This window comes from Panthera uncia, chromosome B4 (genome assembly GCF_023721935.1).
Source record: "Panthera uncia isolate 11264 chromosome B4, Puncia_PCG_1.0, whole genome shotgun sequence".
Classification (NCBI taxonomy): Eukaryota; Metazoa; Chordata; class Mammalia; order Carnivora; family Felidae; genus Panthera; species Panthera uncia.
The window spans coordinates 113,570,794-113,594,941 of NC_064809.1; the positions used below are offsets into that span (position 1 = coordinate 113,570,794).

Below are 24,148 nucleotides of genomic sequence, written 5' to 3' on the forward strand. Positions count from 1 at the left end.
TTAAGCGTCCAACTCTTGGTTTCAGCTCAAGTCATGATCTCATGGTTCACGGGTTTGAGCCCTGAGTCCAGCTCTGTGCTGACAGGGCACAGCCTGCTTGGGATTCTCTCTCTCCCTCTCTCTCTCTGCCTGTCCATCCCCTGCTTGAATAAATAAAAAACATTAAAAAAATCTTTAAGAAAATGTTTTTAAAAAAAATCTTAAAAAACAAAAGTAGAGGATTATACTTACATCTTAAGGTTGCTATGAAAATTAAATATCACACAGACACCTAGTTTAGCATTGGGCAAAAAAGCGCATAATATTAATTCCTTCTACCCCTCCCTTATTGCCCCTAACCCCACAAATAGAAAATACTGAATTCATCCCTATAATGGGTTTTAAGGCAATAAACAAAAAGCAATCTGCATTTACTTTACAGAATTTTCCTGGGTAAATACATAATCAACAAACATCAAGGAATGCTATTTAAATATGACCTTCTCAGGGCGCCTGGGTGGCTCAGTCAGTTAAGTGTCCAACTTCAGCTCAGGTCATGATCTCACAGTTTGTCAGTTCAAGCCCCCAATCTGGCTCTCTGCTGTCAGCGCAGAGCCCACTTCTATCCCCCTCTCTGCCCCTTTCCAGATCATGCTTGTGCACATGCTCTCTCTCTCTCAAAAGTAAATAAACATTTTAAAAAGATAAAAATAGGTGCACCTGGGTGGCTCAGTTGGTTAGGCGTCCGACTTTGGCTCACGTTATGGTCTCACGGCTCATGAGTTCAGACCCCGCGTCAGGCTCTATACTGACAGCTCAGAGCCTGGAACCTGCTTCAGATTCTGGGTTTCCCTCTCTCTGCCCCTCCCCACTCATGCTCTGTCTGTCTCTCTCGCAAAAATAAATAAACATGAAAAAAAAAGTCTTGTTAAAAAAGATCAAAATAAATGTGACCTTATCTATTAAAGGAAATACAGATTTCAAGCGCAACTAAGAGCCTCTGGGGCCCATGCCTTTGAGGGCGCTCCTCTGGCATGCCTGAGCCTCTCCCGGAAGCCACTAGGTTGCTTCTACACCATCCTGGAGCCTTCTCCCAAGCCCTGGATCAAATGGAAACAATAGAGCTTTCTGCAGAAAAAAATAAAATTTCAAGATTTGCTTCTTCCATTAGAGAAATCAATTTTGAGAATAAGTAACTAATAGTAAAGTGTAATCCAACGAGGCAGGGGAATGGGAATGTGAAGGCACATGGAGAAACCTTGGAAAAGATTTCACAGTTAGGCCATGATGACAGAGAAGAGCCTTAACAATCTCACAATATATACATCAAAATTTTAAATGTGCATACTTAGACTCAGCAATTCCACTCCTAGGAATTTATTCTTGGAATATTTAAACAAATGAATGTGGATGTAGTTACCAGCAAGTCACTGCAGCATTGTTTCTAATAGCAAAAGGTTGAAGGCAATCAATCTAAATGTCTATCAATAGTGAAGTGTTTGAAAAAATAACGATTCTTCCATACAGCTGAGAACTGTGTTGCTATTAAAATGAATGTTGCTGGACGCCTGGGTGGCTCAGTCGGTTGAGCACTGGACTTTGGCTCAGGTCATGATCTCACAGTCTGTGAGTTCAAGCCCAGCGTCGGGCTTTGCCCTGACAGTGAGGAGCCTGTTTGGAACTCTCTGTCCCAATCTCTCTCCACCCCTCCCCTACTCACTCTCTCTCTCTCAAACAAAAACCAACAAAAAAAAAAAAAAAAAAAAAAAAAAGAATGCTAAATTTTTTTTAAATGAAAAAACACAAACAAATATCCAAAGAATGCTGTAGATATAGCCAACTTAGTAATATGGAGAAATGGGCCATTATTTTTAAGTAAAAATATTTCTGTTTACACACAACATACATAATCCCATGAAATTAAAAAGAAAGTGTATGTTGGTTTATACACTCATTAAAGAAGCTCCTAGTATATTATAGGAATTTCTATATTATAGAAAACAGAGTCAAATCCAGTCTCAATCTCACTCCCATTATTTATATCAAAAAGTATTGTACTCACCAAAAAATTGCTTGTTGTCCTCATAGTATTTGTTTCCATATTTGTCTTCCCCCACTAATGTACCAACCCTCACATCATTTGCCCTGTTAATATCAAAAGAAAACATATTTTAGAATGATTCTTTGTTCAAAACACAAAATACAGTGAGCATAACAACTTTCAGTCGGTCAAGGCTGCTGCACCAACGAGAAAAATGAAGAAATCTGGGGATGGTCACTAGTTGTTCACTTCTAGCCTTCATCTCCAGGATTAAGCCACCCACTGTTGAAGAATCAAGCTTTCAGGTAAGAGCTCTAGAATCCCTACTCATGTGGCCCCCAGCACCACGTAGACAGGTAAGACAGATCAAGAAAGACAGATCGACTCAACCGATATGCTTAAATTACACTAAATATACAGACGCAATATCTTCAAGTTACAAGACTACTTTTATCTATTATCCCTACTAGACCTTCAGGACTGGAGTTAGCAAAAACCCTCAGGAAATCAGGAGGCCAAAGTATTTCATCTGAAAATGATTCGAATGTCTCCAGGCTTTCATTCGATTGTGGGTCTCCAATTCGGTTTCCGCGAACAATGTTGCTCCCCCAATTCAAACAATGTGAGGACTAGCAGGGACCATTATGATCTTAACTGCACAGAGGAAACTGAAGGCCAGTGAAGGGAAAAACTTTCCCAAGGTCACACTGTGAATACTGGACAAAGCTCACTCCTCTCCAGGAAGCCGGCCGGGCAGCCCACACGCCCTCGACTCTTACAGCTCGGTCTCTAAACCTGGTTTTGATCTTGTCTCCTTGAGACAGCACCCGCCCCCCCCCCCCCCCCACCCCCACAACACACACTTCGTCTTGGGGAAGCCGGGTAGAGACTGGGTGGATTGTCCTTGACAAAAATTGCGAATTCTCCAAGGGGACCCAAGCCCAGGACTCTTTCCAAGAAACCAGCTAACTCAAGTCCAGTCCCGGAGGCCAAGAGCATGGCTCTGGCCACCCACCTGAAGAAAACTCGTAGATAGCCGCGGAGGCCACCGTGGCCGCTGAGCTGCTGCAGCCCGCGTTTCAGGACCTGCAGGAACTCCATCTTCTCCCGTAGGACCAGCCCCCCGGGTGCTACGCTCAAAGTGCACCGGGAGGAAGCGAACACTGCAGCACTGTACGGACCACAAAAAATTCCGACTCGCGCACGCGCGCGAGATACGCAGAGATGGTTCTACGCATGTGCGGGGTTGGCGCCCCTCTGCGCGATCACTTTACGGTTTCCGGAAAAACGCTCGGCCAGTTTCCCCGGGAAGCAAAGGCGCGATGAACTTTGAACAGCCGTCGGGGTCTTTATTTAGAGCGCGGGGCAGCTGGTGGTGAGCTCATGTAGACTAGGCTTCCGCAGATGGAGGTTCTTTCTATGGGGACCTCAGTTTCCTCATCTAAAACGATTGGCTCAGGCTACTTCAGAAATTCTAGCGCAAAGATTCTTAATTTTTTTTAATGTTTATTTATTTTTGACACAGAGAGAGACAGAGCATGAACGGGGGAGGGGCAGAGAGAGAGGGAGACACAGAATCCTAAGCAGGCTCCAGGCTCTGAGCTGTCAGCACAAAGCCCAACGCGGGGCTCGAACCTACAGACTGAGATCAAGACCTAAGCCGAAGTCGGGCGCTCAACCGACTGAGCCACCCAGGCGCCCCATCTAGCGCCAAGATTCTTTAGAAACAAAATACCAATAACGAATTCAATATTGAGCACAAATGATATTGAGTACATTCAATACTAAGTACATATACTAGCGTTGTGTCGTTGTGTAAGCAGGGGAGCGAGGAGAAGGTATAGAAAAGTATAAGGTTAAATCTGCTCTCAAGAATTTAGTTGAAAAGTTAAAATTCAAAACTTAAACACTTAAAATATATTAGAAAACTAAATCGTGCATGAGACTTAAAATTGTTAAATAATAAAGAAGGATATCTAATGAATATTATTTATAATTTTCCAGTGGCGATTTTATGATTTTACATAATATGCTTTTAAACCTGTATTCCCATCAATTAACATTCTCCTTGATTCTCAGCTATTTGAGATGTACATGGGCACTTCCTTCACCTCTTCTCATTCTTTCCTCTTCCAGAATCTAGTCTGCCATATCATTTCTTTAAAAAGGTCAAGGTTTGTAAGATTTACATTCAAATCTGTAACTACAAGCTTTCATAATTGTCTATAAGAATTAAAAAATTGAAACAATACTATTTCTTGAAAGGACCAAGTAACATGACTAGACCCAGAGAAGGGATTTAATTATATGCTATTAAATCTTTAACCTCAAAGCAGAAACTTCCAAATATCAGGATCAGATTTTTTTAGATTCCATCAATTCCTCAAAATCATGTCACATTTGAATTTGTTCAATTGTGACTTTTCATGCACTTTTTTGTTTTGAGAAAAATTCCATGTGATACATTTCTATATACCTATGAGCTTTTTAAAAAACAATCATGGCCAGTTGGGGGGGTTGGAACCATAACCATCTGGGTGCACCTGGGTGGCTGTTGAGGGTGGGACTTCAGCTCAGGTCACCATCTCACAGTTAATGAGTTAGAGCCTACATCGGGCTTGATGCTGTCAGTGCAGAACCCACTTCAGATCCTCTGTCCCCCTCTCTGCACCTCCTCCACTCACACTCTCTCAAAAATGAATAAACATTTATAAAAATAAATAACCATCTTACCATTATCTCACCTCAAGAAGTTAATAATTTTTATATAATCAAATATCCTCTGAGGAGTGTTTATATTTCAGCAATTGTTTCATAATATGTATTTTTAAAGATTTTATTTTTTAAGTAATCTCTACATCCAATATAGGCCTTGAACTCACAACCCCAAGATCATGAGTTGCCTGCTCCACTGACTGAGTCAGCCAGGCTCCCCTACAATATTTTTACTTAGTCCAAATAAGGTCCATATATTGTAGCATCTTTTTTTTTTCTTTTGTGTCAAAAAACACAGCATAAAATGGATTACCTTAACCATTTTTTTTTTTTTTGAGAAAGGGTGGGGAGGGGAAGAAAGAGAGGGGGACAGAGGATTGAAACCCTCTCTGTGCTGACAGCAGAGAGCCCTATGTGGGGCTTGAACTCATGAACCGTGAGCTCATGAGCTGAGCCGAAGTCAGATGCTTAACTGACTAAGCCACCCAGGTGCCCTTTGACCCTTCTTAAGTGTACTGTACTTACACTTACATACAGTTAACACTATACGCACATTGTTGTTCAGCAGATCTCTAGAAACTTTGCATCTTGCAAAACTGAAACTCTGTGTGCATTGAACAACTCCCCTTTCCCTCTATCTCCAACCCCCAGCAACCACCATTCTGTCTTCTGTTTCTAAAAGTTTGGTCACTTCAGATCCCTGCTATAAGTAGAATCATGTAGTACTCGTCTTCCTGCAGCTAGCTTATTTTACTGAGCAAAACGTCCTTAAATTTAATCCATGTTGTAGTGTATGTCAGGATTTCCTTCTTTTTAAAGGCTGAATAATATTCTATTGCATGTACATATCACATTTTCTTTATCCATTCATCTTTTGATGGACATTTCAGGTTACTTCTATTGCTTGGCTAATGTAGATAATGCTGCGATAAACATAGGAGTACAAATATCTCTTCCAGATTCTGTTTTCCAGTCTTTTGGATGGATCCCCAGCATACTACATGTGTTTTCTGCTCTATACCTAGGGAGCCCTTCCCTAGGGTTTCTTGCTTCTTCAAATCTTGGCTCTGTCACTTACTAGCTATACTGGGCAAGTTGCTTAGCTTCTCTAAGCCCTACTTTACTCATTTGTAAAATGGGATTAATAATATTGCCTACATTATGGGATCATTGTAAGGATTAAATAAGAACAGGCACATAAAATACTTAACCCAGTGCCTGGTATTATTATAAGTACTCAACAAACATTAGTTTGATAAATTACTTTAAAAAATTTTTTTTAGACACAGCACGTGAGCAGAGGAGAAGGGCAGAGGCAGAGAGGGAGAAAATCTTAAGTAGGCTTCACACTCAGTGAGGAGCTCGATAAGGGGTTTGATTTCACAACTGTGAGATAATGACCTGAGCTGAAATCAAGAGTTGGATGCTTAACTGAGCCACCCAGGCACCCCTTGAGGCATTAAAAAAAAAAATGTATGTAGGAAATAAAATTTCCCTTTTGACTGATCATTTACTTGGACATAGAATTTTAGGCTCAAAATGAATTCTAGGACATGGAATTCTTATAGAACCTTGGAAATACTGTTCCATTGCCTCCTAATATCTGCTATCATTGATAAAAGTCTTTCTGCCAATCTGATGCAGTGACCCTTGAACAACACAGGTCAGAGGTGCTGACCACCTCCCCTCCATGCAGTTGAAAATCCACATATAACTTTTGACTCCCTAAAAACTTAACTACTGATAACCTACTGTTGACTGGAAGCCTTACCGATAATATAAACAGCCAGTTAACACAAGCTTATATGTATTATATAATTTATTCTTACACTAAAGTAAGCTAGAGAAAAGAAAATATCAATAAAATCATGAAGAAAATACATTTACAGTACTGTAAAAAATTGGCATTTAGGGCGGCCGGGTGGCTCAGTCAGTTGAGTGTCTGAATTCAGCTCAGGTCATGAACTCATGGTTCATGGGTTCGATCCCCACATCAGGCTCTGTGCTGACAGCTTGGAGCCTGGAGCCTGCTTTAGATTCTGTGTCTCCTTCTCTCTCTCTGCCCCTCCCCTGCTCACACACACACACTCTCTCTCTCAAAAATAAATATTAAAAAAATTTTTTTAATTGGCATTTAAATGGACCCTTGTAGTTTAAACCTGTGTTGTTCAAGGGTCAACAATTATTTATTCCTTTGCAAGAAACTTGTTTTTCAGATTTTTCTGTTTGTCTTTAAAGTTCTGAAATTTCTTGGGGTGCCTGGGTGGCTCAGTTGGTTGAGTGCCCAATTCTTGATTTCTACTCAGGTTGTGATCTCACGGTCCATGAGTTCAAGCCCCACATAGGGCTCAGTGCTGACAGTGCAGAATCTACCTTGGATTCTCTCTCTCTCCTTCTCTCTCTGTTCCCCCCGTGTGCACTTGCGCGCTGTCTCTCTCACTCTCTCTCTCTCCCTCTCTCAAAATAAGTAAATGAACATTTTTTTTTTAAGTTCTGAAATTTCATGTAGATGTATCTTGGGCTTTTTCTGGTTGATCCTTGGTGGAATTCAACAGCATCTTTAAATTTGGAGATGTGTCATTGTTAGTTGTAGAAATTGTTCTTTTGATACTTTCCCCTATCCATTTCTGGAATCTGGATATTAGGTGACTATTTGTCCTTCTGGATCTATCTTTTATGTTTTAAATTTTTACCTGCATATTTTCCATTTCTATGTTCGCATTTTACATTCTGAGCCACTCCTTCACCTTTATGTAGCAGTCCACTAATTTGTTCCTTATGTGGGTGCAGTCAAGACTGTCTTGGTAGATCTTTTTCCATTTCAACATTTTTGTATTTGATTTCAAGGACTCTTTCTTAATGTCTGATTGCTTTTTTTGTCATAGTACCCTGTTCTGATTTTTGTCATTAGATTGATATTAGTTTTATTATTACAGAGCCAAAGAAACCTGGAGAGATATGTAGAATCCATTCAAATAATACTTTACTGCTCATGTGAACAAAAATATTGCCAAAACCCTTCATTCTGTCTTTAACAATCTAATTTGCTGTTTAGCCCTTCCATTTTTTTTCTTTTTAAGAATTTAATACATTGAACATATGTACATGGTCAGAAGAATCATATAGGACTGCTTCCTTATGCAATTTCCAACTCCCAAAATCAATCTGGGAGTCATTTCAACCATTTAGCTGTCTATTTTGCTATTCACTAACATATTGCTAGATTACATTCTTACATTGTTTCTAGATTTTTAAAATTTTAGCTAGAAGATAAGAATTTAGGTCTTTGATAACACCACACACACACACACACACACACACACACATACACCACATATATTCATGTTCCATTCTCCCAATACAATTTACTGAATTTTCTGGTACGTATCTATTTAAGGGCCAATTTGTGCTTAACAATCTCTGAAGGACTTATTCCCCTCCTCTAGATACAGGAAATTGTAGAAATGTAGAAATGTCTAAGAGTGCTTCATTTTTTTCCCATTTAAGGACTGTTTTTCTATCAAATATTGTGAAATATACATATAAAACTGTCCAATCTTAAAGGTCTACAACCAAGCCTATGAGAACACTATATGTGATGGATTATTTTCCAAAAGTGGCAGCAAAAAAAATTCTGGTTCCTTACATTGTTCCAGAATTTTGCCACTGTCTCATCAAGAGGTATAGTTTATTTTATCTCCCTCTGAACTTGAGAGGCCTTTGTGTCTGCCTCAATGAATAAAACGACACAGAAGCAATGAGGGTGGAACCCTCATGGATGAGATTAGTATCTCCAGAAGAGGTTCCAGAGAGATCCTTAGCCCCTTCCATTATGTGAGGACACTGTGAGAAGTCAGCAATCTGCAACCCGTGGCAAGAAGTCACTAGAACTTGACCAGACTGGCACTCAGATCTCGGACTTTAAGCCTCCAAAACTGTGAGAAATGTATGTTTGTTGTTTATAAGCCACCTGTTGTTGAAAGCCAACCTCTGTGCTCCAGAGCCAAAGCATAACACAAAGACATAGTATGGGGACACAGAGGAACGATAGTTTATTACCTTGCCAGGCAAAGGAGGCTGCAGCTGGCTAATACCTTCAAAAGTGCACACCTGCCCTTTATTATAGGAAAATATAGGATCTGGGCGGTTTTGAGAGGAATCTGGTACATGCTGCCAGCCACATTTGTCATGTCTTTAAGGTGGTTTCATGACCAGTGCTAGTGCTGGCCATCCGAGTCTCGTTACTAAGTATACATTGAGGTCAGCAAGATGCCAATACAGATACTGAGTTCCTGGAACAAATGATTCTACAGAAAAACAAGTGAAAGGGAGGAGGAGGCTTCAAGAATGAGGAAGAGAAAAGTTTGTTCAGTTTAAAGTCAAGCCTTGCCTGGGACGCCTGGGTCGTTGCCTGGGACGCCTGGGTCGCTTAGTCGGTTAAGCATCCAACTCTTGATTTGGGCCCCGGTCGTGATCTCACAGTTCGTGAGTTCCGGTTCTGTGCTGAAAGTGGGGAGCCTGGTTGGGATTCTCTTTCCCTCTCTCTTTGTCCCTCCCTCACTCACACATGCTCTCTCGTTCATTCTCTTTCTCTCAAAATAAATAAACTTTAAAGTCAAGCCCTGCTAAAGTGTTAGCATGTCCATCTTAATTTCCATCCATCTTTACATCTATAGTGGTTTCACACCCAGTCTGGTATTTTGTTAGAGTAGCCCAAACAGAGGAAGACAAGCTAGGTTACAAGACTGTCTGGCTTCTGTCTGTCTCTCCCCTTTCTGTCTCTCTCATCACTTGTGCCAATAGCCACATGGAAATTATCTTTCATTTCTCACAAAGAGAGGAGTCCATGTCTATAGCTGAGTAGTTTTCTTAGCCCTTCCCCCCCCCATAAGTTTAAAGGTTCAAAAGGTCTCTTTTGTACTGTTCTGTATCTTTTAGTCCAAAATGATACAATTGTTACAACTTCTTACAATTTATTTTTTTTAATTATTACATGTATTTATTTTTAAATGTTTATTTATTTTTGAGAGGGGGTGAGAGAGTGGTGGAAGAACACAGAGAGAGGGAGACAGAGAATCCCAAGCAAGCTCCATGCTGTCAGCACGGAGCCCCATGTGGGGCTGGAACTCATGAACTGTGAGATCATGACCTGAGCAGAAACCGAGTCAGAAGCTCAACAGACTGAACCACCGAGGTTCCCCTGTTTATTTATTTTTTTAATTTAAATTTTAGTTAACATACAGCGCAATATTGTTTTTAGGAGCAGAATTCAGTGATTCATCACTTACATACAACACCCAGTGCTTATCACAAGTACCCTCCTTAGTATCCATCACCCATCTAGCCCATCTCCCACCAATCTCCCTCCAATAACCCATAGTTTGTTCTCTATTATTAAGAGTCCCTTGTGGTTTGTTTCCCTCTTTCCTGTTTTCTCCCCCCCTTCCCATATGTTCATCTGTTGTTTCTTAAATTCCACATATGAATGTAATCATATGGTATTTGTCTTTCCCTGATTGACTTATTTTGCTTAGCATTATATATTCTACCTCCATCCGTGTCATTGCAAATGGCAAGATTTCATTCTTCTTGATGGCTGAGTAATATTCTAGGGGCGCCTGGGTGGCTCAGTCGGTTGAGCGTCCGACTTCGGCTCAGGTCATGATCTCGCAGTCCGTGAGTTCAAGCCCCGCGTCGGGCTCTGTGCTGACAGCTCAGAGCCTGGAGCCTGTTTCAGATTCTGTGTCTCCCTCTCTCTCTCTGACCCTCCCCTGTTCATGCTCTGTCTCTCTCTGTCTCAAAAATAAATAAACGTTAAAAAAAAAAATTAAAAAAAAATATTCTATTGTATATATTTATCCATTCATCAGTTGATGGACATTTGGGCTCTCTCCATAGTTTGGCTATTATTGATAATGCTGATAAAAACATTGGGGTGCATGTACTCCTTCGAATCTGTATTTTTTTAATCCTTTGGGTTAATATCTAATAGTGCAATTGCTGTAGTTCTATTTTTAGTTTCTTCAGGAAACATCACACTGTTCTCCAGAGCGGCTGCACCAGTTTGCATTCCCACCAACAGTGCAAGAGGGTTCCCTTTTCTCTGCATCCTCACCAAAACCTGTTGTTTGTGTTGTTAATTTCAGCCCTTCTGACAGGTGTGAGGTGATATCACATTGTGGTTTAAATTTGTATTTCCCTGATGATGAGTGATGTTGAGCATCTTTTCATGTGTCTGTTAACTATCTGGATGTCTTCTTTGGAAAAGTGTCTATTCATGTCTTTTGCCCATTTCTTAACTGGACTATTTGTTTTCTGGATGTTGAGTTTGATAAGTTCTTTAAAGATTTTGGATACTCTTTATCAGATATGTCGCTTGCAAATATCTTCTCCCATTTTGTCGGTTGCCTTTCAGTTGTATTGTTTCCTTCACTATGCAGACGCTTTTTATCTTGATGAAGTTCCAATAGTTCCTGTTTGCTTTTGATTCCCTTACCTCGCCAATGTGTCTAATAAGAAGTTCCTGAGGCCGAGGTCAAAGAGGTTGCTGCCCATTTTCTCCCCTAGGATTTTGATGGTTTCATGTCTCACATATAGGTCTTTCATTCATTTTGAATTTATTTTTGTGTATGATGTTAGCAAGTGATCCAGTTTCTTTTTTTTTTTTAATTTTTTTTTTTAACATTTATTTATTTTTGAGACAGAGAGAGACAGAGCATGAATGGGGGAGGATCAGAGAGAGGGAGACACAGAATCTGAAACAGGCTCCAGGCTCTGAGCTGTCAGCACAGAGCCCGACGCGGGGCTCGAACTCACGGACCGTGAGATCATGACCTGAGCCGAAGTCAGCCGCTTAACCGACTGAGCCACCCAGGCACCCCAGAAGTGGTCCAGTTTCATTCTTCTGCATGTCGCTGTCCAGTTTTCCCAGCACCATTTTGTTGAAGAGACTTTTTTCCATTGGATATTCTTTCCTTTTTGTCAAAAATGAGTTGACCATATAGTTGTGGGCCCATTTCTGGGGTTTCTATTCCATTCCATTGATCTATGTGTCTGCTTTTGTGCCAGTACCATACTATCTTGATGACTACAGCTTTGTGATTTAGCTTGAAATCTGAAATCATGATGCCTCTAGTTTTTTCTTTTTCAGTGTTGCTTTGGCTATTTGGGGGTCTTTTGTGGTTCCATACAGATTTTAGGATTGTTTGTTCTAGCTCTGGTGGTATTTAGAAAGAGATTGCATTGATTGTGTAGATTGCTTTGGGTAGTATACACATTTTAACTATGCTTGTTCTTCCAATCCATGACCATGGAATGCTTTTCCATTTCTTTGTGCCCTCTTCAATTTCTTTCTATAGTTTTCAGAATATAGATATTTTACCTCTTTAGTGGAGTTTATTCCTAGGTAGCTTATTGTTTCTTATGTATCAGTTTATGAACAACTCTATGAGACAAAGACCCATCAGGAAATCTTGTCAAGATGGGCTCTTCTCTACACTGGGCTTCTCCTGAGGCTGCTGAGCTATATCCTTTCTCAAGAATGGCTGCAACATTTCTGGTTCTGCATGCTCTTCCAGATGTTTGCCACTCCTGCACAACAGCCACTATCAACCTCCAGATGTGTGTGATTCCAAAAATTCCAACCCCTGCCCTTTGAGCTGACCCAGCTGTGACTGTAATGGAGCAGAAAAGTGGCCCATGCCAAGCTCTGACCTCATTGTAGATCCCTAAGCATAACAAGTATTTTAAATCACTAAGTTTGAGTGGTTTGTTACAAAGCAAGAGAATTAAACACTATTAATGCTTTGAAAGCCCCTTGTATGTTCCTCGTTTGTATCTTCTTCCTAATCCTCTAGAAGTAACTAGTATTCTAAATTAAGTACTAATAGGGGTGCCTGGGTGGCTCAGTAGGTTAAGCAGCTGGCTCTTGGTTTCAACTCGGGTCATGATTTCACAGTCCGTGAGTTGGAGCCTTGCAGCAGGGTCTGGGCTGACAGCCAAAACCTGCTTGGGATTCTCTCTATCTGCCCCTCTGGTGCTTGTGTTCTCTCTCACTCTCAAAATAAATAAGCTTAAAAAAACTAAGTACTAATAATCCCTCACTTTTTATTGATTTTTAAAAGTTTTATTTAAGTAATCTCTACACCCAACATTGAGCTTGAACTGAGGACCCTAAGATCAAGAGTCACACGCTCTTCCAACTGAGCCAGCCAGGTGCCCTTCCTTTGTTTTTTAAGTTAATTTCACCACATATATCAGTAACTCTCAACAATGTTATTGTATTTACCTGTTTTCAATAAACAGGTTAAATCATACTTTTGGGCTTGCTTTTTTGTACATGACTTTTGGGATTCATTGACATTGGTATTTTGTTCCTTTTTGTGTGTTACATAATAGGCCATTGGGTGTTTGCACTGCAATTTACTTATTCATTATCCTGTCAATGGGTATTTGGACAGTTTTCCTTTTTTTTTTTTTTTTTTTGCTCTTACAGTGCAGACATGAAGACTTTAGCATGCCTCCTGGCACATGTACAAGAGCTTCTGTAGGGTAAATAAGCAGATATGTGCACATACTTTACAATGTAATGTAAATTTGCTTTCTGGAGATGGTTATTATCAACAGACACTCCCACCTTCAACACACATCCTGTTGCTTCACATATTCTGCACTTGGTAATTCAACTTCAAATTCTATCATTCCAGTGTGTTTCTGCCTATTTAACAGACTTTTAATAATCTCTTATTTCCCCTTCCCAAGTAGATGCTGCAAATCCTAGAGCATTCTGGAGGATGTGTGGTGCAAATCAGGCTGCTTCTCAGCTTTCTCTACTGTAGGCTAAGTCAGCCTTCTCAGGTTTGCTAAAATGATCACCACTAATGTGTTTTCCAGCATTCAAAATTTTGTGGCTTTCATTTATTTCTCTCCCATTATTTTTGTCTTTATGAGATAATGCCTTGAACAAACTTTTGGCTGTTTTAATGATGTCTAAGGGAGTTAGAATTAAATGTATGTGTTGGAGGCATGATCTTCCACCATGGATTTTTAAAATTTGTTTTTCATTTCTAAATATTGTTTTGGCTTGCTTTCATAATTTACTTGGTCTTTTTTGCTATTCCCTTTTCTTGCTTACTTTCTGATCCTATTTTTTTCCCCTTAAAACCTATCATAATTATAATCTGGATGTGACAATTTCAGTATCTCACACTTTCAGGGTCTATGTGTCGTGCTTATCTCTGACTTGTTCAAGTGGCTTGTTTCCTTGTGTTTGTTAATTTCGTCATCTCATATGGGTGAGCTTAATTAGGGGTGAGGTTCTAAATTACGGGTCAGCAAACTATGCCCCAAGGGCCAAGTTTGGTCCATTACCTGCTTTTGTAAGTGTTCTACTACACTATAGCCAGGCCCATTCATTTATGGACTGTCTATAGCTGCTTTTGCACAATAGAGTTGACTAGTTGCTAGACACTGGATGGCCCACAAAGTAAAACAAATATTTACTTCCTGGCCCTTCACAAAAAAGTGTGCCAACTTCTGATCTAAATTATGGATATTTTTGGGGGGGGGGGCCTGGGTGGCTCAGTTAAGCGTCCAATGTTGGCTCAGGTCATGATCTCGTGGTTGGGGAGTTCATGCCCCCACGTTGGGCTCTGTGCTGAAAGCTCAGAGCCTGGAGTCTGCTTCAGATTCTGTCTCCCTCTCTCTCTGCCCCTCCTCCACTCACACTCTGTCTCTGAAGAATAAATGTTAAAAAAAAAAATTACGGATACTTTTTCCAGAAAAGATGCCTATTTGCTTCTGCCAGAACAGGGAGTGGGGTAGGGGGTGAGGGGCAGAACTCAGGACCTGCACCAACTTTAGGCTTCTTTGAAAACTCATGTCAGACTCATGAGCCCAGCAACAGATCAAAGGCCTTCACGGTACCTACTGATTCCACTATATTGCTAGAAGCAGCAATATGGTATCTTCTCTGACTATATTGTTCTGATATTAAGACAGTAAGGATCTTTTTCATTTAAAGCGTGGATCCTTTCAACCTAGGGACACATATCCCTTCGTGGACCTTTTCTTGTATTATCTAATAATTTCCTTACCTCAAGCCTTTGTTTTCTTTCTTTAACTCTTATTATTATAAAATGTTAGGCCTCCTGATTTGATGCTCTAATTTTATTTTTTCTTACTTTATCTTTTGATTATACTTTCAGGGGGAGTTTCTCAAAAACTTTATCTTCCAACCCTTCTAATGAATCACTTTGGCTATCATTTTTAATTTCCAGGGACAGTTACTTGCCCCAAATTTCCCTTTTCTTTAATGTTTATTCATATTTGAGAGAAAGAGAGAGTGTGAGCGGGGGAGGGGCAGAGAGGGAGGACACACAGACCAAATTTCCCTTTTCAAAGCATCCTGTTCTCATTTAATGGATACAACATCTTTCAAAATATTACCTCTGGAAGTGGGTATTTTTCTTTAAAAATATTTTTTAATGTTTATTTTTGAGAGAGAGAGACAGAGCATGAGCAGGGGAGGGGCAGAGACAGAGGAAGATACAAATCTGAACCAGGTTCCAGGCTCTGAGCTGTCAGCATAGAACTCACAGTGAGATCATGACCTGAGCTGAAGTCAGATGCTTAATCAACTGAGCCACCCAGGTGCCCCTGGAGGTGGATATTTTTCTGATCCCTGGATTATATTTGCCTCCCCTGGGACCTAAGAATGTCTGTTCTTTTAGGTACTGGAGATTTTCCTCAATTATCTAGTGATCCTGGTTCTAAATTCATATTTAATAGTAGGTACTAAAGATCTGAACAGAAACCCCACGTATATGTATGTATGTATGTATGTATATATGTCTGTGTATATGTATGTTTCTATATATACATATATATAATTTGGAAATTAGTTTGGCTTCACTGAAGAGTGATAAAGTAGCAAAGAGGCTTTTCATCAAGGTACAACAAAAAGTGAGTACCTGGAGATCTTTTCTCTAAGGCCAATTAATTTCTCTGAAGAAAAAAATCCTGGCAGAGAAGCCTATTCCAATGGCCAGCATTGTGGGAACATGATTAGGGAGCCCATATTCAGAATGCAGATTTTCACTTAATCTGTATTTTCAACCCTTAATATAACTAATCCAAGCTGTTATCCCTGGTACCCTGGAAATCCTTGGATCTTCCAGTTCATTTCTAAAGAGAATTAACCTCTGCCTCCTGCTCAAAAAGCTGGAAGGACAAAAGTGGTCACCTGACCTAAGGGTAGAAAAAGATAATTCAATAATTCTGTACACAGACCTGCAACCAATCTTTTTTTTTTTTTTTTTTTTAAATGTCCCAAGCATCACCTCTGAATATGAACACCAGTTCTTCCAGATACCGAGCATCTTCTCTGGCTACTGGCATCTTTCTCACTGAACTGCCTTTTGCAGGCACTCTGATTAGAGCTTCCTTGATTCTGGCTCTGCTAATAAGTCAGTTAGTCTCTCTCTACCTCCATTTTGTTTTCTAAGAATTTACTGAATTTGCTTTCCTTTGATTTCTTGTTTCCTGTTTCATTTCTCATTGTGTGGTTACACTTTACACATTGTGTTATTTTACTAAGACTTCAGGAGAGAAAATAAATTAATAGTTAATCTGCAGTTTTAGCTGAAAGTCTTCAAACTGAGTTGTAAATAATCCTAAAATACTGGATATGGAAATGTTTTCCATGCATTTCCCTTCCTAGAAGTACTTTAATAAATTCTGTTAGAGATTTGTTAACAGAACAAACAAATGGATGACCAACACTCTGAAATCAAATAAATCGACATTTTTAATGCAGGTCACATTTTAATAGAGTTTTAAAAATACTTCCAAATATAACTACAAATTTATTCAGGAAAAATACCTGAAAGAAAAATGCATCTTAATTAACCATTAGTATATTATTTTAAAGAATTATTTTCCTGAATCCTTGGCTTACTTCAATGGGTTTATAAAGATATAAACCTACTGATTTTTCCATTTGAATATTTTATACTAAATGTAGTTTTTCCCAGTTGATAAATTATAAATAAAACTGTTGATAAAAATTACATTTAAAATAGGGGAAAAATTTCCCTTAATAAGTTGGTAAAGACTGGAAGTTGATACTTTTAAACTTCTGATTTACTATAAAGTAACTATTAGTAAAATCCACATCCTCCCCTAAATTCAGCTTTTCTTCTGTTGCAAAAATCTTTATAAAAATGTACTCTGAGTGCAATAAAATCTCCATATTTTTTAAAAAATCAACAAATAGATAAACCAAAATTCATTATGACAATCAGAGCAAGGAAAGATTTAACAGTTAATCAGGTTTGCTGAGGAAAACATTACTGTGGAAGGCATCCAGGGAGTCTAAAATGGTTTTGTTGTGGCAACAAGGCTTCAGGTTGATGTGCATACTCTTGTTAAAACAGCTTTCCCTCCTTTAGGGTGAAATATCAAATATCAGTGCATATTCCTTTACATGTTAAAAAACGTAAATTTTTGAAAATTACCAATTTGCTTTAAAATAATTGTTTAACTCACCTTGAAAACACAGATTGGCTATGAGAAATCCATTATTTAACAAACTGGGTATTTCTAAGGCCCTAAAAGAAACTGGCTAAAACTCACGGAAGGGTCAGGAAGTTATAATGCAGGTCAGGAAAGAGGGAGAGAAGTCAAATGCCGTTTGTGGAATGGAAAAGCAATAATTTTAATATCCATTTTGAAATACTGAAACATTTGGGGCTCAGTCTCTACTACTTTAAAACATAGCAGTAAACCAAAAATATTAAAACATGAACCCTACCTCATTCTCAAAAACAATTTTCTGCTACATACATAAATAAAAAGTGCTTGTAACTAATAATATACAACACTAAAAAAAGTCTTGAGATCATAAATGGCCTATGTCTCATTGCCAGCAATGAGAGTGGTATATGCTAAAGGTACCATAATATTTACAAAAGACAAAAAATATATATATTCAGTTATTATTTCCTATGGTTCTAATGTTATCATTATGCCACTGAGAATAAAAGAATCTTCTTTTACGTGGTAATTAAAACAGATTATATATTAAGAGTAAAATGCAAGTAAATCCTCCTTAGGTATTTCTGACAATTAAGTGTTTGTACTAGTTCATAATGAAAAATATGATAGAACACAATTCTGGAAAAAAAAAGACTAATTTATTTGTTTTATAAGATAAAATATAATAAGAGACCTTAGTGTAGATGCCAAGAAGTGACAGCTTAAGGTGTCCTCTTAACCAAAAATAAATTCATAATATTTCTTATTCACTTAAATAAGGCAGGAAAGGAAATTCTGATTCCTGATACCTGCCCAGTCACTTCAAAAATTCTTAAGAAGTTAAAATAAAAACACCTTGGTTTTTGGATACTCTTTAAAGTCAAAATTTCCAGATACCCTGGAAGTAACTAGTTTAATTTGGTGTCATTTTGTGTTCCGGGAAAGAACAGTAAGTTTACACTGATATCTCAGATTTCAAATGCTGTGACCAATTATTTGTGAGTTATAATCTGCAGGTTCCATTTTTAAAATATGTGGGATGACACTGTCAATTCGTACATTGCCAATGAGGCCTTTGAAAAACAATTCTTCAGTGATAGTAGCATTCATCAATCGCAAAGCTGGTAATCTAAGTAGTAGTCTGGACAACCTGAAAAATAAAGGGGAAGGAAAAAACAAGGGGTAAATAAAAAAGAGATTTAGTAGAAAACTAGGAGCAATTTCTGCATGTACCTGGTTGAAGTCTAATTTAATAAAGATCTAATTTTCAACAGTTAAAATAAAAACTTAAATAAAATAAAAACTTAAATAACTTAAAATAAACTTAAAATAAATAACTTAAAATAAAACTTAAAATAAAAACTTATTCTCGGGGCGCCTGGGTGGCTCAATTGGTTAAGTGTCCGACTTTAGCTCAAGTCATGATCTCACGGTTTGTGAGTTCGAGCCCCGCGTCAGGCTCTGTGCTGACAACTTGAAGCCTGCTTTGAATTCTGTATCTCCCTCTCTCTTCCCCATCCCTGCTCATGCTCTGTCCTCTTTCTCAAAAATGAATAAACATCAAAACAAAACAAAACAAAACTTAAGTATTCTCAAGCCTCAGAATACATGACAATCATCTGGCTATAAGTGCAGTCTGACAGACTTCACTGGAAAGCCTTGCTCTTAACTGCTACACTGTGTTGCCTCCACTTGGTCATACGGACCATGGAACTAAGTTATTAAAACACAGATCATATTATACATTTAAGGATGGCTTAGAAACTTGGGGCACCTGGGTGGCTCGGTGGGTTAAGCATCCAACTCTTGATCTCGGCTCAGGTCGTGATCTCACAGTTCGTGGGATTGAGCCCCACATTGGGCTCTGTGCTGACAGTACAGAGCCTGCTTGGTATTCTCTCTCTCTCCCTCTTTCTCTGCCCCTCCCCTCCATGTGCATGTTCTCTCTCTCTCAAAATAAATAAATAAACTTAAAAAAAAAAGTGGCTTAGAAACTCAGTTGAGGTTATAAGAACAACAATATTTTGTGTTATCAGGACACATGGGGCTCAATGGTAATCAAAAAGACAAATGGAAATGGTAAAGCAGGCAACAGTTACTACTGGGAAGAGCACAGAATATGGGATCAAGACCACTGGGTTCAAATCTTAATTCACCTGCTCCCCTACCTCTGTGAATGTGTGTTAGCCATCTCTCTGTGTTATGATGAAGATTAATGAAATGATCCCTGCCAGTTTCTATGCTATTGAGGATCTTAAAGGCAGGCCCATACCTTGCATGAAGGCATATTATAAGTTGAAAACTGCTGCTAATTTATTATTATTTTTAAGTCTATTTTTGAGAGACAGCATATGCATGTAAGAGGGGGAGGGGCAGAGAGAGAGAGGGAGAGAGAGAGAATCCCAAGCAGGCTCTGTGCTGTCAGCACAGAGCCCCATGTGTGGCTTGATCTCCTGACTGTGAGATCATGACCTGAACTGAAATCAAGAGTCAGACACTTAACTGACCAAACCACCCAGGTGCTCTGATAATTTGTTATTTTTAAATAAATCAGAATGTAAGAAACTGAGAAAGAGTTCCAGCGATCAGTCAAAGCACCTGGAACCTAATGGAAGAGAGGTCAGCAAAAACTATATGTCAAAGAGGAGGAACAATTTAATTTGTATAATGAGGTATCAAACAAGTTTTGAAACATTAAAAAACTGAAAGCAATAACAACAAAACAAACAACAACAATAAAAACCATTCCAAAAAGCTTGGGTATGTTTATCCTGCCCATAGTCTAAGGTCTTGAACACAAACATTTGAGACCAACTGAAACCAGGATTAAGTCACCTTCCTGTAGCCAATACTCTCCTCCTCAAATTACTCAGTTCCTGTTTGTTCCCAACAGCTGAGCTGCAGCAATAAAGCTGGTAGGAAGCAGGGTAGGAAAACCGGTTAGATAAACTAAGGCTGATTTTCAAGGTGGAACTGGCTTATAAGTCTATTACATACTATCTATAAAATGTTATTTTATTTTTTAAAAATGTCTATTTTTGAGAGACAGAGCACAAGTGGAAGAGGGGCAGAGAGAGAGGGAGACACAGACTCTGAAGCAAGCTCCAGGCTCTGAGCTGTCAGCAGAGCCTGATGTGGGGCTTGAACCCATGGACCGCAAGATCATGACCCGAGCTGAAGTTGGACACTTAACCAACTAAGCCACCCAGGCACCCCTGTAAAAAATTATTTTATGCAAAACATTCTTTTATTAGTTTGAAGCATGTAAAATTAAGAATAATATTAGTAAACACATTTATATAGCCCTTACTATAAATATATATACTATATATTATATTACATATATGTATACTATATATGTAACATACTATGTAGTAGGCACTGTCCTAGGCTATTTACATATATGAACTGATTCAACCACTATACCAATTGTAAAATGTGGGTACTGCCTACATTTAATAGAGAAACTGAAACACAGAAGTTGAATAACTTGCCCAAGGTCACACAGCTAGGGTCAAGAGTCAAACCCTGCCTGGTATTCTGGCTCTGAAAGCCATGTGCTTCACTACTACTCTCCAAGATGGTTCCTCTTCAAAAACTGAGTTGGATCTTCCAAAAATTTTTTTCAAAGGATGTTATCAAGAAATACCTTGGCAGAAATATCATAAACCAAATTTCTAAATTACCTATAAAATAGTCGAATGGTGTTTTTATTCATTCATTCCTATTTTTTCCCTTTTACTAATAAAATCCCTTATTTCAGTTGAAGAAAACAGAGTTTGGGCACTAGAGTTATACAACCTGGGTTCACAGGCAGGCCCTGCCATTTATGTGTAACCTTGAGTAAGTTATTTAACCTCTCTCTTCAGTCTCCTTATAGCATTGTAAGAATTGTGTGAAATACTACCTGTAAATCACTCACAACAATGCACTATTGCTTTTAAAAGCACTAGCTATTTCAAAGGTCCATGGTGACCAAAACACTGAATTACTCTTGGGATGGAAAAAAAAAAATAACAGATTCACAAAAAATTTTAGGATGTATTTAATTAACTAATTTAACTTGTAGATACCTGTAGGTGTCATCTGGGTATGTTTTGGTTATATAATCTTGGAATTCCACATATGCCTTTTCCTGAAATTTCTCAATTTGTTCCATGTTTTCTAGGCCTGGATGATCTGAAACATCGAAGAATATATTGTTACCCTAGTTCTAAATGCTCATTTAGTAAGGTACAGAGCGGGGCACCTGGGTGGCTCAGTCAGTTAAGTGTCTGACTCCTGGTTTTGGCTCAGGTCATGTTCTCAAGGTTTGTGAGTGTGAGCCCTACATCAGGCTCCGTGCTGACAGTGTGTAGAACCTGCTTAGGATTCTCTCTCTGCCCCTCCCGCATGTGCTCTCTCTCTCAAAACAAAACAAAACAAAACAAAAAAATTGAGAATATTTAATAAAATAAAATTACATTGTATCAAATCTGTGTTCTCTCAAACTTAAGGAAAATGAAGGTGGCAAATTGGTTGTGATTAAAATGTAGATATATATTATTAACTTACGTGAAACATTATAAGAAACGGTTAAAAGAAAAAAAGCTTTAATCATCTTATTGGAATCACTGAGTGTAAAAAGCAGGTTTTCTCAGATAATTTTATTATGATGCACAGGAACAGAAATACATACCAAAATAAAAAACAGAGTCTAAAAGAACAGTCAATTTTCCTTATTCAGAAATTGATCATTGAACTTACTGTCATTTTACCATACGTGAAAGCTAGAAACTGTCAGGAAAACAGGAGACATTTTTTTACCTGTTGGTAACTCTAATCAGATGTTTAGAAGCTTAACCCATTAACAAAACAATACTCATCTTTCATTTGCCTATTAGTGATGCCTAGCAAAATATGCCAAAGAATTCAAATGCTGATGTGACCATAACTATGTCATTTCGATGATTTCTTCAACTTTCTTTCTCATACTTAAATGTCTAATATCCATAAAATTCACTGATTTAAAGTGTATAATTCAATAGTTTTTAGTATATTCACAGTTATGCAACCATCATCCCAAAACATTTAGAACACTTTAGATTTTTGTTACCCCAAAAGAAACTCTGTGCCTGTTAGTAGTCACTTTCCATGCTCCTCGCTCCTTAGTCCCTGGTAACCACCAATCTATTTTATGTCTCTACAGACTTGCTTATTCTAGACATTTCATAGAAATGGAATCATATAAAATGTGATCTTTTGTAACTGGCCTCTTTCACTTAGGATACTGTTTTCAACCATGGTATAGCATGTATCAGAATTTCATTCCTTTTAATGGCGCAATGATATTCTGCTGTATGTGGATATGTAGATGTTACATTTTGTTTATTCATTTGTTGATGGACACTTGGGCTGTTTCCACTTTAACTGCATCATTTTACATTCCCATCAGCAATGTATGAGGGTTCCCATTTCCCCATACCCCCAGCCACTGTATGGTAAATAAGAAGTAAATGTTTATGTAGTACCTGGACTGAAGAGTACTATTGCCTTCAGGTAGGCATATTCATATCCATCAATGCAGAGTTTAACCATGCTGTTGCAGAACTCCTGTAGTTTAAAGATGTGTTCCATCAATAATTTTCTTCTTTCTGTTGACATTTTATCTTTAATTAAAAACAAACAGACAAAAGCTTCTAGTTTTTGGCTAAAATGTATATCTATTTTTACCCAAGACATTTCCTTCTCAATAATTTCCAGTTTTGAATACAGCCAATCTATAAATGTTTAAAATTCTGTATCACTGCAACGATGAAACTAATTAATGATCTTCAGATAGTGCTCATTCAAGAAAAAAAACAAGCTGTTAGTAAACAAAACAAAAACCTCAACAAATTTAGTGTTTCCTTTCAAGATACATCTTTGAGAAGATAAGCTGTAAAGATAACCTCCTGAAAAACTGGCCTACAAGACTCAGATTTTGATAACAAGATTTAATTTAAGCTTAGAGTTTTTAAAAGTTACCAACACTACTAAAATAGAAACAAATACCTAGCAAAAAACACTACCAAGACCAAAAGAAAAGTTGAATAGTTTTATAAGAACTTTTAAAATTTATAGTGTTTAAAACACATCTGATTAGTCAACCATAGCTTTAGTGAAGGTAGGCTGTGTATAACTCATTACAAATTCATGAGAAATGAATCAAGACCAGGAGTCCATAAGTAAGATAGGAATGTAGTGCTACCTTCTAGCAGGATCTATTGTTGATAACATTAAGGTGATTTTTCTGTCCTCAAACAGGAAATGGAAGATGACTTAAAAATAATGTATGGGAATGCAAGCTGCTGCAGCCACTCTGGAAAACAGTATGGAGGTTCCTCAAAAAACTAAAAATAGAACTACCCTACAACCCAGTAATTGCACTACTAGGCATTTATCCATGGGATACAGGTGTGCTGTTTTGAAGGGACACATGCACCCCCATGTTTATAGCAGAACTATCAACAACAGCCAAAGTATGGAAAGAGCCCAAATGTCCATCGATGGATGAATGGATAAAGAAAATGTGGCATATCTATATCTATATCTATATCTATATCTATATCTATATCTATATCTATACACACACACACACACACACACACACATACATACACACACACACACAATGGAGTATTACTCGGCAATCAAAAAGAATGAAATCTTGCCATTTGCAACTATGTGGATGGAACTGGAGGGAGGGTATTATGCTAAGTGAAATTAGTCAGGGAAAGACAAAAATCATATGACTTCACTCATATGAGGACTTTAAGAGACAAAACAGATGAACATAAGGGAGGGGAAACAAAAATAATATAAAAACAGGGAGGCGGACAAAACAGAAGAGACTCATAA

At 38.3% G+C, this 24,148-nt stretch overlaps 2 protein-coding genes across 5 annotated transcripts in view; both read right to left on the reverse strand.

Moving 5' to 3' along the window:
• The window catches only part of NDUFA12 (NADH:ubiquinone oxidoreductase subunit A12), a 29,055-nt gene extending 25,891 nt beyond the window's left edge, over positions 1-3,164 (reverse strand). Inside the window, exons 1-2 of the mRNA XM_049627507.1 lie at positions 3,036-3,164; positions 2,042-2,124 (exon numbers count right to left, since the gene is read on the reverse strand). Coding sequence (XP_049483464.1) covers positions 2,042-2,124; positions 3,036-3,121 — 169 coding nt within the window. The 5' untranslated portion in view covers positions 3,122-3,164. The remainder of the gene's footprint in view (positions 1-2,041; positions 2,125-3,035) is intronic.
• A 13,359-nt stretch (positions 3,165-16,523) lies between these two features.
• The window catches only part of NR2C1 (nuclear receptor subfamily 2 group C member 1), a 47,413-nt gene continuing 39,788 nt past the window's right edge, over positions 16,524-24,148 (reverse strand). For 2 of the 4 annotated variants that reach the window (XM_049627494.1, XM_049627492.1), the window contains 3 exons: positions 22,780-22,917; positions 21,343-21,448; positions 16,524-18,419 (listed from right to left, as the gene is read on the reverse strand). In XM_049627494.1, coding sequence (XP_049483451.1) covers positions 18,245-18,419; positions 21,343-21,448; positions 22,780-22,917 — 419 coding nt within the window. In that variant the 3' untranslated portion in view covers positions 16,524-18,244. The remainder of the gene's footprint in view (positions 18,420-21,342; positions 21,449-22,779; positions 22,918-24,148) is intronic. The other 2 variants (XM_049627493.1, XM_049627495.1) reach the window with 2 other exon arrangements.